We start from the raw sequence: 18,158 nt of genomic DNA on the forward strand, positions 1-18,158 counted from the left end.
AACTCTGATTTATGAATATGGGCTAAACAAACTAAATTGATTTAATTAATTTTTACGCCTAAAACTCCTTAAGGGTTTTGTGGACTTAAACACTCAAACCCACCCCTCCAGTGGCACAGTGTGCTGAGTAGATAATGAGTGAATATTCATAATTCGGTGAATTATCCCTTTGAGGACAATTGGGGAAACATTTCAGATCCATGAGTTCCAAAAAAATTCCATTTTGAGATTATAGCTAATACTTTCCAGTTTCAGAATTTTTTTTTTTTTTAACAAATAATTTCGTCCCGATTTGGCTCCATTTATAAATCCTTCAATGAGAAGTGCACTGTGTGTTATGGGGATGACATTATTAGTAAAAGTAGAATGGACTGTGTGTTCAGCAGGGGTTAGCAGTGTTAGCTAGGAGTCATGATGATAGGTCTATCAACTTGTCCCGTGGTGTGGTGCCTTGTGTCCAGGCCAGGAAGGAAGGAAGGGGGGCGTGTGTCCTCCCTCAACCTCCCGGTTAGTTAGTCAGTTACAGTGACTCCAGGGCGAGCTCCTCACCGCCTCCTCCCGTCTTCACACAGGGAACATGGCTGTGTTGAAGATACAAGAGCAGGTAACCTGGTCTTTCTCTCTAACCAGCTGACACTCACCGGCGGGTTAACCTGTCTGCTGTCACACGACTGACGCTAGTTCGCTAGTTTACACGTAACTAGTCAACACACTGTCGCGTTGTCCGTTGGCGCTCGTGAGAGCTGAACTTTGCTGACATGAAAACAAAGTATATCTGGGGGCTCTGGTGGGTTACTTGGTTAGAATAAAAAAAGTTTCCAGTGGCTAAGCTAATGTTTGCTATCTATCTGATATTTGACATGTTAGCTAACAAGCTAGCGGTAACCCACTGCTTCCCCCCCCCGCTCCCGGTAAACAGATAACCACTTAACGTAAAAAGCGTCCCGTCCGGGGACGGGACGCTTGTTGTGCGGCGACGGTGTGTTGCTCGTTGTTCTCCCTGTTTGACTCTCATGTGTGTAGTATATTGTGTGGTTGTTAGTTTCTGTTCCTGGCGGTGATGGACCGCTGAGCACAGCTGGATGGTAGCTAGCAGTGATGCCAGGTCCCCCGCCTGTGGGTAGTTGGGGAACTGCAGCTCTTGTAACACAAGTATGTCGCCACTCCTTTCTTAGGTTATTAACGTAGAGTTAGGGAATCCTATCGTTTGCAACTGGATTGCATTGTTTCCCGTTTTGAGCCGTCAGCAGACCGGCGGGGGTCTTCACCGGGGTCTACTGTGTCAGCTGTCCCGGACCCCTGCACGGTCTGGCCGGGGCAGCTGTGCACGGTCACCTGTTGCAGGGGATAAGAAAAAGGCTGTCGGACAGGAACAGCAGCTGGTGATGGCCGTCCGGACACTGTCCACATTTAAAGAATCAGAGCATCTCCGGTGAACACTGCTCTGATCCAAAGGTAGGTACTCAGGCAACTGTAGTAAACATTAGACTCATCAGTGAAAACGGTAGCTTAAAGATCCAATGTGTAATATTCAGATGAAAGGGATCTATTGGCAGATATAAAACACAAAATAATCCCAGTGATGTTTTCGCTACTGTGTTTATTCTAAATTGGTGTCCAAACTGCTTGGTAGATTCTGGGCTGTTTCATTCAAGGTGGTCCTACCTGTTTTCTTTTACCGCACAACGTCTCCCCGTTGAAAGACACTTGCTTTGAGGAGTGGTTCAGGGGACTCATCTACCTTCCACACAACTTGTCCCAGCCCTAGTCATGAGAGTTGGCTAGTTTGAGTTTTGGCAAGACAAAAACATTAACCCCTGAGAAAGGCAACAAGACCCTTTAGACATACCCCACCCAACTACTTCAATAGAGATATCGCAAATGACGAAGGGTCTAAAGAAGTCGATCTCGTGTCCGGACCCAATTAATACTCCACCCCAGTTGGTTTGATAAGCTTTAATTGGAGAGTATAATATAATAGGAAGAAAGACCTGAAAGAAGGCAATAATACCCTGAGAGATACCCCACACAACTAGGTTCAACAGAGTTATCGTAGAGGATAAAGAATCCCAAAAAGAAGAAAACCGGAGTATGTGGTCTGGACCCAATTAATACGCCACGGTAGTTGGTTTGCAAACTTAAATTGGGGTTAGGGTTAGTTATTTATTACATTTTAGACACTAAGTGATTTATCAGTAATTAACTATAATAATAATTAGGTGGTAATTGAATGAAAATAATTGTTAGTTGTAGAAATGGAAGTGAATATGGCTGCATTGTTTCAGAATTGGCATAAATGGTTTTAATAAGGATCTCTTTTTATCATGAACCCACTTAAGTCAAAGTGGGTTCATGATAATGCCGCACTGTCACATGTCGTGGACGGTCATGTGACGGTCCCCCCCTCTATTCTTCATTGTTTTCTGTAGTGCTCGCTGACAGATAATTGGGCAAAAGGAAAGAAATCACCCAGACAAGATTGGAGATGGGAGTGGGTGTAATTTTCGGCCAGATCTTCTGTTTGTCCTCCAGAGGGTGCTGTGTAGCTTAGAAGGGTACCAGAGCGTCCTTACCAGGCTATGGTCCTGCATTGGGGGGGGGGGGGGGGGGGGGGGGGACTGGAGAGGATATATTCTCTTCAGTCAACACTCCTTGGTCGTCAGAGTTTACGAAGTGGATTCAAAATGTCAAATAAAGATTAGAACAAATCCCAAACCATAGCCAAATAATTTGACTACAATATAACACATAGCCTGCCATGTTTGGATATGGCTATAAACCTGAAGGCGAATGACATTTTATATCACAGTGTACTTACATAATTCCAGATCTACGTGATATTAAATACTCATCATCCTCAGCTGGTCAAATACTTAGCACATTTAATGGATAATGTGTTGTTTTGGTCAGACCGTGCATACCAAACATTCTAAGTGATGAGAGTAAAACTTAACGACCGATCACCAGCTCTAGGTCTTTAAAAGCTTTGAATTCTCTGGATGTCCATGTCTTCATTGCTGCTGTCCCTGGCACACGCACAGATCTCCACGTGTTGGCCTTTGTGTGTCTGGACTGGGATTACATTACACACAGTGCATCCTGTCGCAGGGTCAAAGCAGAGGTCAGTTTTGTAGCCTGCGTACTTACTCACAGATGCATGTTAAGGCTCTCTCCCATGAAGTAAGGCTCGTAGGCGGCGCAGTGCTACTGTTTGTGGGTATTTGGGATAATATTGTGCCAGCATTCTTTTGTTGTGGTCAGATTGGGTTCATCTTTTGTGTTTTTGCTAGGGTCCCGTTGCTATGCGAGCCCCAGCTCTTGACTAATTAAGCAGGCGTTTGATCTCTGCCTGTCTCACGAAAACACATCCAACTCTTTATAGATACAAATGTTCAGTTTATGTTGTCCGTTTAAATGCTCCTCCTTGTTTGCTCTTGGCTTTGCTTTTGTGTCCATATTACATCTATTAACCCATATTACAGTTTACCCAAAGACTAATTTCTAACAAGTGGCAACAAATCGGCTTTGTAATCATCTGTCGGCTGCACGGTTCAGAATACCCCCGGTGCTAGCAAGTGGGATAGACAAAGCTCTGATTGTTTGTTTATGTACTTTGCAATCCAAACATAATTTATTATTTGTGCCTTTGATTTAAATCTCTGGTGGTGTCTCAATGGCTGCAGGAGCAGAAAGATTTTAGCTGTGTTTCAAGTTAAGTCAATAAATGGTAAGTCGATTAGACTCAAAACTTAGGTCTGCTGAAAGACTTTCTCTCTCATTCGTCCTCCCTCACTCCGACTCCGTCCCTCCCTCTGAGTTAATGGGCTTGTGCGGGTTGGCAAGATTACTCTTTTTAGGATCTGGGTTGAATATGAAGGAGACTGAGTCACACACACACACACACACACATATGCCCACACACACACACGCACGCAGAGTCATGCACGTACAAACTGGTGTTGTTAGCTACCCTCGCATTCTCTGGCAAAGCCAGTTTGTTCCAGTTTCATGAGGAGATGGGGACTTTTGAAGCTATGCCACAGATACACCAAAAGGGATACTAGAACCCACACACGCATCCTGATCTGTTATTCATTTTCTATTGTTCTCTCATATTTGGAAGGAAAGGGCACTTCTATTTTAGCGCCAGCCTTACAAAGATGCAGACCACTTAAATTTTATTTAGCAAACTCTAAAAACAACACAACATTGTAGTGCATATGGTTTTGTTTCCGCCATGCTGTGGGTAACCGTTTTTTTTTAGATCTTCTCAACTCGGCTGTTTAAAAAAATAACCTTGTATAGAGAGACCTTGTACGACTTCAAGTTGTCACAACATTAATTGAATGCACTGTTCCAGAGAGCAGAGCTTTGTGTAGAGGATGCAGACATTCAGAAAGTGAATAATATCTGTAAATACATCATAGCACTGATAGCAGCGGATTCCATAAAGAATCAATAGAACTGCAGCTTTTTCTCTAATGTTCAACCACAATTCCACTTCAGTTAGAATTAGATTAGTGGTCACACATAAACTCAGCTGACGCACTGTTTGACACAATCCAGAAAGGGAGCTAACTGTCCTGGTTTCTCTCGATTTAGTTTTCCCCCCTGTGCATTTTATCTCTCCCCTTCTTATTTCTGTCGAATGCCCCCTCTCTTTTTTTTTTCTGTTGTAATGTTCTATGTACCTGCATAAAATTATAGCTCCCATCTATTTATCTCCCTCTCTCCCTCTCTCCCTCTCTCCCTCTCTCCCTCCCGCTCTCCCCTCCCCCTCCTCTACCTCTCCTTTTGAAAGGGCTGGCTTCAGCACTCTGCCTGAAACGAGCAATGCATACTCACACATAGGTTGAGCGCTATAGCCCCTGTCCCCGCTCATCACAGGGTCTGTGTGTGTGTGTGTGTTTGTGTGTGTGTGTGTGTGTATATTCCTGGCTGCAGCAGAGCAGTGAGGATATGTAGCTTCCTGTCTGCTCATTCTGCCGCATGCCGCTTGCTGCCACCATTACGCAGAGGAATTCCCTGTCGTCTCTGCAGCTGCTGCTGACAGAGAGCGTGAGCGTGGGTTAGAGAGAGGAGGAGAGGAGACATGCAGCAAAGCGACACTGACCGATAGAGGACAGAACTGGATTTCACATTGGATTTTACATGAAGATGTACAGTGCTTGTTATCGCACTGCTTGTGGGATTTCTTGCTGACCCTCGTGATCCTGAATTGTGGACGTATGTAATACGGAACACTGTTTGTGTGTGTGTATGTGTGAGAGTGTATGATTGTGTTGGTGTGTGTGAGTGTTTGTTCCTGATGCGGTCTGAGCGGGCTAGCCGTGTGTGTATTGTGGTGCTGGAGGAGGTGGAGGAGGATGAGCCCTCTTCCTCACCCCCACCTCCTCGGCCCAAATCACCTCCAGAGCACAGATCCCATCAAGCCTCTCGAAGGGCTGCTGCACAGGAGGACAAGGTGAGACAGTCTCTGGTGCCTTGTGCTCTATTCATTTAATACAAGTTAGTTGAATCTTTGTTTCAATGGAGGGTTTGTCATGTAAAGGTTTGTGTGCAAGTGACAATATCCAGTGCTGCTCTGCTCTAGCCTGTCCTGTAGTTTATACCTGTGTTAAACGTTCCACTGCCGACAAATTTCGTCAGTGCTAAATATAGCACCACTATGATCTCCAATATAGCTCTGCCATATGAGATGATTGCTGGTTTGTATAGATTATCAGCAAAGCCTTTGTTGTCTGCAGTGTTGGCTGTGTGAAGGGGAAGACTCCTTTTGAAACATGGTAATAACTCTTTTCATAATGTGAAGGCTGCTCTTTGAAGACGACACAGAAGATGTGTGAGTTCTGTTGACAGGGTCTAGGTCCGTAACTGCCTCCTCCAATCTTTGACAATTTTTTTTGTGTTCATCAGTTTAATTGGCACGAGACAGATGCCGACATGCCACAGCCACACTTATTTTTAGTTGAGAGACGGATGGCGACAGCAGAGAAAGCACGGGAGTAACAAGCAGGTTCACATCAAAGTGAATGGCATAACTTAAATACTTACTTAACTTACTTAAATCTCACATAGCCTTGGCAGTGTTTGCTGTGGAAAAGGGTACATGCATGAAAATGTTTTATCAATGACACAGACTCAGAATGTCACTGGAATTGCTTGGTGTATGAAAAAAATAAGCTATGACAAGTAGGACCTACCCTAAATCTGCATCATCATGCCAGTGTTTTTATATTTGTTTAACTTGTCAGAGCTTGTCCAGCATAAAGTAAAGCACTGCTTCCAGTAAACTGTCAAAAATTAATACCCTCCCTTAGATATGATCATTAAAAATTAATCATATTCACACAAACAAGGAAGCAGTAAGCAATAATTATCAGGAAATAGTCTTTTATAGGAGGCGGTTCAAACCCAGTCCGCCTCATTCTGCATGTTGAAGCATCCTTGGCAAGATACCGAACCCCAAAATTGCGCCTTCCTATAGAGAAAGTGCTTCATATAGATGAAGCACTTTGAGTGGTCACCAAGACTAGAAAAGCTCTATATAAATACAGCTCATAAATACAGACCATTGTCAGTAAGAGACAAAGTGATAAACTGTATATTGTTGTTTACAGTAGCTAGCAAGTAATCAGAAGACTATATATATATACACACACAATATTTACTGCGGGTACATGTTTCACCATTATCTTGGATAAAAACACACATTTTGTAGGTGTGTTACAATGTTTTGTGCTCCTTAAGACAGCACAGAAATGAAACAAAAATTGTCAGTGTTGAAATTGGTCTGACTAGCTGAATGTAGACCTTGCTTTCTGCTGGAAATCACTTAGCATTTCAAAATGAACAACAGACGAGCTTGTATCACAACACTCACAATGGGTGTGTGACTTAAGTCTCTGCTCAGGGCGCCATTGCTCCTCTACATTTTTTAGCTTGAAAACTGTTGTTGGCTCCTTCCATTTTTATCCGTTATATGTAACCTTTAAGGTGAAGAGGAAGAATATTGTGTTTTCCTTTTAATTTTTGTTTATCTCCAAGCATAAAAACATCATGAGAGAATACAGTATCCAGAATTAATTGCGAGCTTAATATAAACTTCTTTCCCTTAGCCTTTAATTTGAATGGGCTCATGCCCTTCCGTGGCCCACCAAGTCTTCTGGAAGGTTTATGATCTACTGAGCAACACTTTTTATAAATCCCACCCAGTATCAGGCGGCACCATGTGCTCATGTTCATGCCAACTATAAACACACACAGATGTATGTAAATATAACTGAGGGGAGAGCTGGTGTAAGAGTTGTGCCCTGGGTGTTTTGTTCCTTCTGGGGAAATTTGACAACTCTTCCAAAGAACATGCACAACTTGTGGAACTGGTTTAAATCAACGTACTAAAGAGTTGTAGAAAGAGGCAATGCTTTACTTTATAAATGACCTAAAATTCATTCCCACATTGCACCTGTCTTCTACATCGCTGTTTACATTCTTATCAAGTGACCTCGCAGAGAGCACAGCTCCAGCCCCTCAAAGAAAGACTCAAACCTTAATTAACAGTATATGTGTGTTTATGAGCTGTGTGGTGCTGCTGCTACTGTCATAAACAAAATCTGGGTTATACAGCCGTTTGACCTTTGGCTCTCTCCCAGCTTGGGATTATAGTGTCTATATGTGAGACTCTCCCATTTTAAAACCTCGTAACTCCCACTGATAACACAGTTGTCAACATGGACAATTGCTGCCTTGCAAATTGAAAGATGTAGAAGTGTGCATCAGCGTCTCTTCCTTTCCCCCCATCTCTGTAGCCGTCGTTGTTGAGAGCTATCTTCAACGTGGACCCAGGTGAAGTCCGCTCCCTCATATTCAAGAAAGAGGATGTCAACATTCAGGTAAGTGGTACTCTTCTGACTGTTCACCCAGATTTTCTCTGAATATGTTTCTGCATTGATAGCGAACCTGAGCATTCACGTTTCATACACATACACTCACCACCATGACGTATAAACATAAGAAGGAGAGCAGCAATCAGCCAGCAGGCTACAATTGATCTGAGTAGCTATTGATCGATTGAGTAAGAGTGCCTTCTGGCAGCTTCTTACCTTTCCCATTTTATATAGCTGTCAACCAGGGCAGGACACACGCACTGCTCATAACACTCTACCCTCTCAAATGTATTTAAGGACATAACATTTACCTGATCTACCTTTCCTATGTTTTTCCCATCACTTCTCTGCCCCTCGTTTCTCTGTACACCTTTCCACAGTTTACGTCCCATTGTTTTGTATCCTTTGTTGTTCTTTCTGTGGTTCCGTACTGCTGGGGTCAGCATCGCTGGCCCAGACCTGCTGTGATCACGTGACATTTGTTTATAGCCCCACTCTGGTGATTGCTTGCTACTTCACTGGAGGAGACAGAGGTGGGGGGTGCAGTGGAAGTGATGAAGAGAATTGAAGAGTACAAGCGACCAGATGATGAACATTTTTCCCCTTGTGGCCCGGGTCTCATGTTTCTTGTGCTCTGCAATAGTGTGAAGGCTATGGATTTTGTCAGGGCATGTGATGTAATGCTCATCCATTATTTATGTGCTTGAGGGTCTGTTTCAAAGATCATGTTTGTATGAAAAAGTGAAATGTTGAGATGTTTTTATTAATGTTTTCTTTGCTGTTTGGATCTCCTGTCAGGACAATGAGAAGCGGACGCCTCTGCACGCTGCATCCTACCTGGGAGACGCTGAGATCATTGAGCTGCTCATCCTGTCAGGTGAACACACAGATCAGCTAGTTACTAATTTCACTTCCTCCTAATATCTATCAACCTTGAGAAACAATTCTTCTTAAAAGTACACTCACCCATATACACTGGCTTTCAACAACCATGTTTGAAAACACTATTATGGCCGTACATTTCATCTGTGTTCCCATATAACCTCTCTATAAAATGTTTTGTCAATTTTTCAGTGTGATTTAACAGTTATTATCATACTCACTGAAATTTAGTGTTTACAATAAATTTATTATAGTCGATTCCTGTCGTGATATTGGGGAGTAAAACATTTCTGATATGTTGGCTGATATATATATATATATATATATATATAACATTTGGCAAGGATTCTTCAGAATCAGAATCAGAATCAGAAAGGATTTATTGCCAAGTAGGTTTACACCTACCTGGAATTTTCTTTGGTAAAAAAGGTGCATACATTGAACATAAAACATAAAAACACAATAAGTACTTCAAAAACACAATAAGTACTTCACATAAGAACATTACGTTGTTGTTATCAAAGCCATATAACATTGAAATGCAGAAGGGACTTTATATTTCCCAGTTTAATCATAAACATTATTATAAAAAAGTATAAATAAAAAGTATACCCAAATATATCAAATTTAAATATAGTATTATAGTGAAGTATAATATATAATATACTATAATTTTTTTTTTTTACATTAAATGATAAAATGAAGCACATCTTTTCTCTGTCAAGTCTTTTCTGTTAAAATGAATATTGTAAAACATGAAAACAGATCGTTATGTCTGGGAAAGGCTCTTATTGGCTGAAATTGTCGACTAACTGATGAATGGGTCGGCTCCGCACTTGAATCTTTAATTATCAATTTGTTTTAGCTTCAGGTTTGAATTGAGCAGAAGGCGGCGTCACTGAAGCATTCTTGTGTGTGTGACCAAGCCTTCCTTTGACTTGGTTACCTATCAGTTTACATTATCCTCTTTCCTTCCGTGCTTTACCTACATTTTTCAAAACCACTGTGTTCCTCATCTCCTTCCTCCTCACATCTCGTTCCCTCAGTTGTCTCCATGGCCTTGCGTCTTCTGGCTGCTCTCTTTTTCACACTTGGAGACATTTCTTCAGATTAATCGATCATTTGATCGGATCTGTGCCTTGGCTTGGCTTTCTGTGAAGTCAGCTGAGCACGTCAGGAGGTGGGGTCAAGTCTGTCATGACTAGAGTTAGTGTGTGTGTGTGTGTCTTCAGTGTTTCTCAATAATTTGAAGAGCTAGCAACAGGTGCAGCTTCAGGGCTATTTTAACCCGTTAGGCTGTGCCAAAGAGGACCATGGGAGTTTTATATCTTCCGGGCATTATTGACTCATGAAACCCTCGTCCCATTGGTCACGTTGCAATAAGCTTTTTAAACTTATTTGTTGTTTTGTTTCTTCACACTCTCATTTACGAATGAATTAAATTTTTTCAACATTGCTGGTTTTGCCACTATTGACATTTTCTTTGAAATCCCCCCTGTCTCTCTCTCTCTCTTTGTTTCTCTCTCACTTGCAACCACACACACTTTCTTTCTCCTCATCCAAGGAGCCCGAGTCAACGCCAAAGATAACAAGTGGTTGACTCCTCTTCACAGAGCTGTCGCCTCTTGTAGCGAGGTAACACATTAAACACACACACACACACACACACACTAATGTATTCTGGTGACTCTCTTCAATCATGTAAATCTGTCTTTCTGAGAGTCTGACGATTCTTTTTTCAGCTTCCAAACCTTAGACAAATGCCTTCATCTCGTGCTTGAATTGGTCTAAGTGTACTACATCTAATGTTCGCACTGCTTGCACACACACCATGAGAAAATTATTGTGGCTGTTATAGATTTAACAGATTTATACAATGGCCATAATGCAGCAAACTGACTCAACCAATGTGTCTTTACCTATTCTGGTCATAGGCAGCGTGCCTATACTAACCCAGCAACTTAATTCCATTTGTTCTCAGTGCTATTATCGTCATGAAAACCCCCTAAGAATAGCTTGGACTTTTATAACCTCCCACACAAACACCCACGCGCACACACTGGCCTGCACCTTGCTAGAACAGTGAGGCATATTAGAGAAGAAACCCTCTGTCTGCACACTCTGTCTGACCCTTTCTCCCTCATCATCCAGGATGCAGTGACAGTGTTGCTGAAGCACAGTGCGGACGTCAACGCTCGGGACAAGAACTGGCAGACGCCACTCCACGTAGCAGCTAGCAACAAGGCAGTGCGCTGTGCCGAGGCTTTGGTCCCTCTGCTAAGCAATGTGAACGTGTCAGACCGGGCGGGGCGTACTGCCCTGCATCACGCTGCCTTCAGTGGACATGTAGAGGTTTGTGTCTTTTTCTTATACACACACGCGCATTAAAAAGTTCCTCAGCGACAATTTTATTTGCCTCTGTGTTTTAGATGGTGAAGCTTCTCCTGTCAAGAGGAGCCAACATTAATGCTTTTGACAAAAAGGACAGGAGAGCCATCCACTGGGCAGCTTACATGGGTAAGACTGTACTAATGCTGTGTATATAGGGTGGAATGCACCGCATTGTCTCAACTTGACTCAACTTATTCTCTCTTCCCGTGTTTCAGGTCACCTGGAGGTGGTGAAGTTATTGGTGGCCAGCGGCGCTGAGGTTGACTGTAAGGACAAGAAGGCCTACACGCCTCTGCACGCAGCTGCCTCCAGTGGCATGAGCAGCACAGTGCACTACCTGCTGGGCCTGGGAGTCCATGTCAGTAGACATGCACTAGCAATCTATGTAAAATGACTGCCCTGACCCATTTAAGTTTTAGTTGTTAACATACAAGATATTTTAAAGTTATTATTTTAGAAGTGACATAATATTGTTAAGTCAATTAATTGAAAGAATCCAGTTCCTGAAAAACCTGAAGACAAATTTTGTACTTGTGCAGGTAAATGAGGTGAATGCCTACGGCAACACGCCACTCCATTTGGCCTGTTACAATGGACAGGATGTGGTGGTCAGCGAGCTCATCGAGACAGGGGCCAATGTCAACCAGGTGTGTGCATGTCTCACTGTACGAGAAAGGACGTCTGTCATCACCGTGTTTGTGTTAAATTGTGTTTTTTTTGTATTTCCCTTCAGGTGAACGAGAGGGGCTTCTCTGCTCTCCACTTCGCCTCCTCCTCACGTCAGGGGGCGCTGTGCCAGGACATGCTGTTAGCCCACGGAGCTCACATCAACATGCGGGTGGGTTCATGTGCAGATACACATTTACACAAATACTAAAACACACAAATTTAGCTGTGAAACTTAGCATTTGCCTTATATGGATACAGCTGGAGAAAAGACCACATTTCAGCATAACGGTAAAGAGACAGTGGTCTCAGCTCTCACCAGTGTCTAATCATCTAGCAGCAAGTTAGATTTAATGATAGTGTTGTTAACAGTTTGGTAGCAGTGATGGAAACTGATATCAGGTCCCCACAGCCTCAAGATGCAAGGCCATATGGAAGATGGAGGGGGGGGTCGTGGCTCCCCAAGGCTGCAAGCTGCTCAGGGAAAATGTTTTTGTGCGGTTGACGAGGGCTTTGAAATTGTTTCTGTTCTTTCAAAGCTTTTTTTAGTGTTGAGTCAGCTGCCCACACTGACGCTTTACTGCAGCACTGATACCTAGGCTTTATTCAGAAAATCATAAACATCTTCTATATCCCTCAATCTGTCCAGAGTAAGGATGGAAAGACTCCTCTCCACATGGCAGCTACACACGGAAGGTTCTCCTGTTCTCAGGCCCTCATTCAAAATGGTGAGAGCCGCTACAGTGTCTTTCAAACACATATTCAAATTGGTTTGCATGTCTACACATGTAGTGCATCTTTTTAGTCACTTTCGTTGCTGATTTACTTGTGTTGTTTTAACGGAGATACACACGTACCTTTTTATTGATGCGTACGCAGGAGCTGAGATTGATTGCGAGGACAAAAGCAGGAACACTGCCCTTCACATTGCTGCCCGCTACGGCCATGAGCTCATCATCACCGCTCTCGTCAAACACGGAGCCAGCACAGCCAAGTTAGTGACATTGACGATTGACCATCTGTCTATCCGCCCAACTGAATTGAATCCGTGCTCTTGTAATAAGCACAAAGAGAGATGGTTACACATTCTTTCAACCTCTCTGTGTTTCTTGCGGTCACTAAAAAAAAAACTTCACCCCCACAACTTATGCTCCATGTCTTGTAATGACTTGTCTTCTCTGCCTTCTACCTTTTCAGTAGAGGCATTCATGGGATGTTCCCTCTGCACCTGGCGGCTCTTAGTGGCTTCTCAGATTGCTGCAGGAAGTTGCTGTCCTCAGGTGCATTGATGCTGACACCGCCCCTGTCACTGCAATCACCTCGTTGACACCAAAACTAATACAGATTGCATATTTGTGCAGGGTTTGACATAGACACCCCCGATGACTTTGGAAGGACCTGCCTTCATGCTGCTGCAGCTGGAGGGTGAGGCATCATGCATTCTCACTGCCATGCTATTGTCTTCCATCTTTTTTACGTGTTTTTTGTTCCCTATTTACCAGCCGTGACAAACAGAAAGCTCATACTCTTATTGTGTTTGTGCACTTGTTTATGATAGATTGATATGTGAACGAAACATCCCTGTTAAAGATGTTTCTTCATCCAGGAACCTGGAGTGTGTGAACCTGCTGTTAAACATCGGAGCTGACTTTAACCGGAAAGACAACTTTGGAAGGTGAGACGAGCATTAATTCAGACATCAGAAGTTAGAAAACTAAGGCGAGTTGAGAGAGAATATGAAGTCCTTACTGGTGTTTCCCTTACCATCCTAGGACTCCATTACACTATGCATCAGCCAACTGCAACTACCAGTGTGTGTTCGCCTTGGTGGGCTCCGGGGCAGGCATCAATGAGCTGGACCAGAGAGGCTGTTGCCCCCTGCACTACGCTGCTGCTGCTGACACTGATGGAAAGTAGGTCTTCTCTGTGTTTCAGTGATTTATAGTTCAGCATCAAAGAGTCCTCAGTGTCAGATGATGGCTTTTTGTTTCCAAAAAATAAAGATGGTCTTCTCTTTTGGCTGGGTCAGGTGTGTGGAGTACCTGTTGAGGAATGATGCCGATCCAGCAGTGAGAGACTCACAGGGTTTCAGCGCTGTGCATTATGCCTCAGCGTACGGCCGCACACTCTGTCTGGAACTGGTGCGTACAGCTACCATTCTGAGTGAAACTGTACTGGAACTGAAGAGAAAAGCCCTGAGAAGCACATTTGTCTAATTATCCTAAACAGTCTCTGTCTGTGTCTTTCAGATGGCAAGTGAGACGCCTCTTGATGTGGTAAGAAAGACATTTGAATCATCCACCGTTACACAATGAGCCCTTACAATGATTCTTTGAGTAGCACCCTCTGTTGGACAAATGGAGCAACTCATAAACCTCCTCTGTCTTGTTATTGGTTTAAATGTTTGACAGCTCAAGGTTGTATGCATCTTTCTTTTTTTTTTTTACTTCCTGTGCCACACGTCATGATTTTGTCTCTCAGCATATTTATAGCACATGGAGTTGAGTGACCATGGTTTAATATGTGTACAAAGCTGCACCTTAAATGATAATATGTGAAGCCTCTCTCATCTCTTTCAGTTAATGGAGACGTCAGGAACAGAGATTCTCAGTGACTTGGAGAGCCAGGCCCCTGTCAGTCCACTGCATCTGGCGGTCAGTTTGTCTCTCTCTCTCTCTCTCTCCCAGGATTTCACTCTGCCTGGTTAAATATCTGATTAACTTTTTTAAACAAAGTGTGTGTTGCTGTTCTTGTCTGTCATTTATCCAGGCTTACCATGGACACTGTGGAGCCCTAGAGGTCCTCCTGTCCTCCCTGCTGGAAGTGGACGTCCGCAGCCCAGAGGGACGCACCCCCCTCAGCCTGGCCTGCTCCACTGGTCATCAGGAGTGTGTCTCCCTGCTGCTGCATCACGGAGCCTCGCCCATGACCCATGACTACACACACAAAAAGACAGCCATACATGCTGCAGGTAACCAAACATACATACACACACACTGGGTAGAAAAAAATCCGTTTTGTTGCAGCACATCCACATAACATGAATGAAAAATGTAAAATATGTTGATGTAAGTTTCACCCCAGAATGTTTGTGTGTCTGCTCTAGCTATGAATGGCCACCCTGAGTGCCTGCGCCTGCTCATGAGCAACAATGACCAACACATTAATGTGGACTTACGAGACACCAACGGACAGTGAGTGTGTATGTGTGTACATAGACAAAGTGGCTTTGACTTGCAGCTTTCAATGCTTTAATTATGCCATTATTTCACTAATTAGCCTAACTAGTAATAATAAACAACTGCTAATTGTCATATTTACAGAACTCCTCTGATGTTGGCTGTGCTGAATGGACACACAGAGTGTGTGTACTCTCTGCTTAGTCAAGGGGCCAGTGTGGAGAATCAGGACCGCTGGGGGAGGACGGCACTACACAGAGGGGTGAGACAGTCACACAGACACTCATCTTACATAATTTTATGGTATTGTTTCTATTATAATATATAGTTCTTTATAATTCCTCATGTTTTTCACTTTTGAATCGTCACACAGGCAGTGACGGGTCAGGAGGAGTGTGTGGAGGCTCTCCTCCAGCGGGGGGCCAGTGTTTGTGTGAAGGACATCCGGGGACGTTCACCTCTTCATCTGGCATCTGCTTGCGGCCGTGTTGGTGCCCTAGGTGCCCTGCTGCAGGCCACCACCACCCCACACACTGACACACACCTCACTGACAACCAGGGCTACACACCACTGCACTGGGCCTGTTATAACGGTACTAGAATACTGGAGAGACCCGTTAACATCTGTGTTCTGTAGGAGGCCGCAGTCTTTACATCTGTCTCTTTGTCTCACCAGGATATGATGCGTGTGTGGAGGTGTTGTTGGACCAGGAGGCGTTCAGGAAGATTAAGAGCAACTCATTCAGTCCACTACACTGTGCTGTGTAAGACAACATCTGGCCCTTTTTATTTAGATGTAGATTGAGACTGGTGTGAGAGTCTGTGACAGTGTTTGCTGTGTGTTTCAGGATGAACGACAACGACGGAGTGGCTGAGATGTTAATCGACTGCCTTGGCGCAGCTATCATCAACACCACAGACTCTAAGGGCAGGTAAGAGATGTGAATGATGTCATGTTTCTATAAACAGGTTGAACACAAGCTCTGTGGCTTTAATGTGTGTGTGTGTGTGTGTGTGTGTGTGTGTGTGTGTGTGTGTGTGTGTGTGTGTGTGTGTGTGTGTGTGTGTGTGTGTGTGTGTGTGTGTGTGTGTGTGTGTGTGTGTGTGTGTGTGTGTGTGTGTGTGTGTGTGTGTGTGTGTGTGTGTGTGTGTGTGTGTGTGTGTGGATGCAGGACCCCTCTTCACGCTGCAGCTTTTTCCGACCACGTGGAATGTGTTTCTCTTCTTCTGAGCCACGGTGCTCAGGCCAACGTAGTGGACACCAACACGTGCACCACACCGCTTATGATGGCAGCTCTGAATGGACAGACCAATGCTGTGGGTCAGTACATACCTACTCACCCACACACAGACATTTTGTTTGCCATCGATTTCAAAATCTCTGACGTGAAGCCATCTCCTTCCATGTGCTACAGAGATGTTGGTGAGCTGCCCTAAAGCAGACATGGCTCTACAGGATACAAACCGAAACACAGCATTACATCTGGCCTGCAGCAAGGTAACAACCATCCATGGAGACAGAAAATTTGTTTTTATCCAATGGTGTTATTATGGATATTAACATGTCATCAAATACCATCAGAATAACTGGTTATAAATTGAACTTTCATTTATTGCAAGACATGATAATCTTTTTCATTCCTAATAACTGTCTGTGCCTCTCAGGGTCATGAGACGAGTGCCTTGTTGATTATGGAGAAAATCAGCGACAGGAACCTCATCAACTGCACCAATGCTGCTCTCCAGACGTATGTATACTCCCAGAATGCAGCAGGTTAACTCACTAAAAACCCTGGTCATACCTGGATTTCAAAATCTGATCATAAGTGGACAATGAGTGCGTTCACACCTGATGTTCAAATGTGTTTCAAGGTGTCTACAGTGACCAGTCACGTACAGTTCACACAATATGTCTCTGTCTGTGCCCCTGCAGGCCGCTGCATGTAGCAGCCAAGAAGGGTCTGACGGTGGTGGTCCAGGAGCTGCTGGGAAAAGGAGCCAGTGTGTTGGCGGTGGACGAGAACGGTCAGCTCTCATGTCACTGTTTCATCACACATTCACAGTTCACACACGTCGTTCTGGAGGGAAACTCAAACTTCCTTCCTCCTCTCATTCGTAGGTTACACTCCAGCTTTGGCCTGCGCTCCCAACCGGGATGTGGCCGACTGCCTGGCCCTCATCCTCAACTCCATGATGCCCACCTCCTCCATTGTCACCATAGCAGATTTACCTGCACTCTCTCTCGCTCAAACGGTCGTCAACCACCACCCGACCTCCAACCACATCTCCAAAGGCGTGGCCTTCGATGCCCTGCCCCCTCTGAGGCCCGACCACGCCTCCCACTGCAGGCCAGAGCGCCCGCTGTCCACTGTATCTGCAGACGAAGAAATGAATGACTCAGACTCAGAGACATACTGAGAACTATTGGACAGAGCCCCAGAGTTCTGACAGGCCAAGCAGCCACTCAGGAGCCTTAATAGTTCACTGAAAAGGGACAGAGAATGAAATAAAGGCAGATTGTTTTTATAGGTAAACCTCTTGAATAATAATAATAATTTCTGTGTATCGGAGGTTTGTTTTCATCAAGGTGGAAATGATGTACTAAAATATAGAACAAGGTAAAACCACAATGCATTTCTCTCAGACGGGATCAGTGCATGGTCAGTAACATGGCCAGTGTCTTTTTAACATTTAAAGCAATGTCATTTTTCTTTTTAAATGCTGATACTTCCTCGAATGGTTTTAAGCCTTTTCACAGTTTTTCCTTGTTCAACCACCAGAGGAGCAAGGACCCATGTTGCTGGCACGATTGTCTAATGAAAAAAATCAAACGGACAATCTTATGGGACCAGGAGATCGATGAACTGTTTTCTCTCTTGCATCTGAGTTTTAATTCTTCTCCGAGCTGTTGCGGCAGCCGCCGAAGACTCTTCCTCCCGCACATTGCTGCGTCACTGATGTCGAACCACTTCTTGATTCCGGGGAGAGGAAGTCGCCATTGAATCCTATGAAAAATATGAATTGAATCCTCGAGGAGGTGATTCTGACAGCAGGTGGATGTAAGACCCTGTTCACTGTATGATTGGATCAGGATTGATGGTGCAAATGAGCGACCCAAGGAACTTTTAACCTGCTATGCTGTAAACTACTTAAT

At 44.0% G+C, this 18,158-nt stretch overlaps 1 protein-coding gene across 2 annotated transcripts; it reads left to right on the forward strand.

Moving 5' to 3' along the window:
- The first annotated feature begins 467 nt into the window (after positions 1-467).
- On the forward strand, positions 468-17,628 carry LOC128461560 (serine/threonine-protein phosphatase 6 regulatory ankyrin repeat subunit A). 2 transcript variants are annotated; one of them, XM_053446536.1, is made up of 29 exons: positions 468-604; positions 7,809-7,892; positions 8,685-8,763; positions 10,333-10,403; positions 10,920-11,120; positions 11,198-11,285; positions 11,375-11,517; positions 11,699-11,806; positions 11,893-11,997; positions 12,475-12,553; positions 12,705-12,819; positions 13,023-13,105; positions 13,187-13,250; positions 13,432-13,500; positions 13,598-13,738; positions 13,855-13,966; positions 14,075-14,101; positions 14,405-14,479; positions 14,595-14,796; positions 14,932-15,019; positions 15,149-15,266; positions 15,378-15,597; positions 15,681-15,768; positions 15,853-15,936; positions 16,177-16,325; positions 16,420-16,502; positions 16,670-16,752; positions 16,938-17,029; positions 17,124-17,628. In XM_053446536.1, exons 1-29 carry the CDS (start codon positions 578-580, stop codon positions 17,420-17,422), a joined length of 3,177 nt encoding a protein of 1,058 aa, XP_053302511.1. In that variant the 5' UTR covers positions 468-577; the 3' UTR covers positions 17,423-17,628. The 2 variants fall into 2 exon arrangements, with proteins under 2 accessions (XP_053302511.1, XP_053302510.1); XM_053446535.1 differs by lacking the exon at positions 468-604 and adding an exon at positions 4,792-5,464.
- The last annotated feature ends 530 nt before the right edge of the window (positions 17,629-18,158 follow it).

Source organism: Pleuronectes platessa, chromosome 18, assembly GCF_947347685.1.
Source record: "Pleuronectes platessa chromosome 18, fPlePla1.1, whole genome shotgun sequence".
Classification (NCBI taxonomy): Eukaryota; Metazoa; Chordata; class Actinopteri; order Pleuronectiformes; family Pleuronectidae; genus Pleuronectes; species Pleuronectes platessa.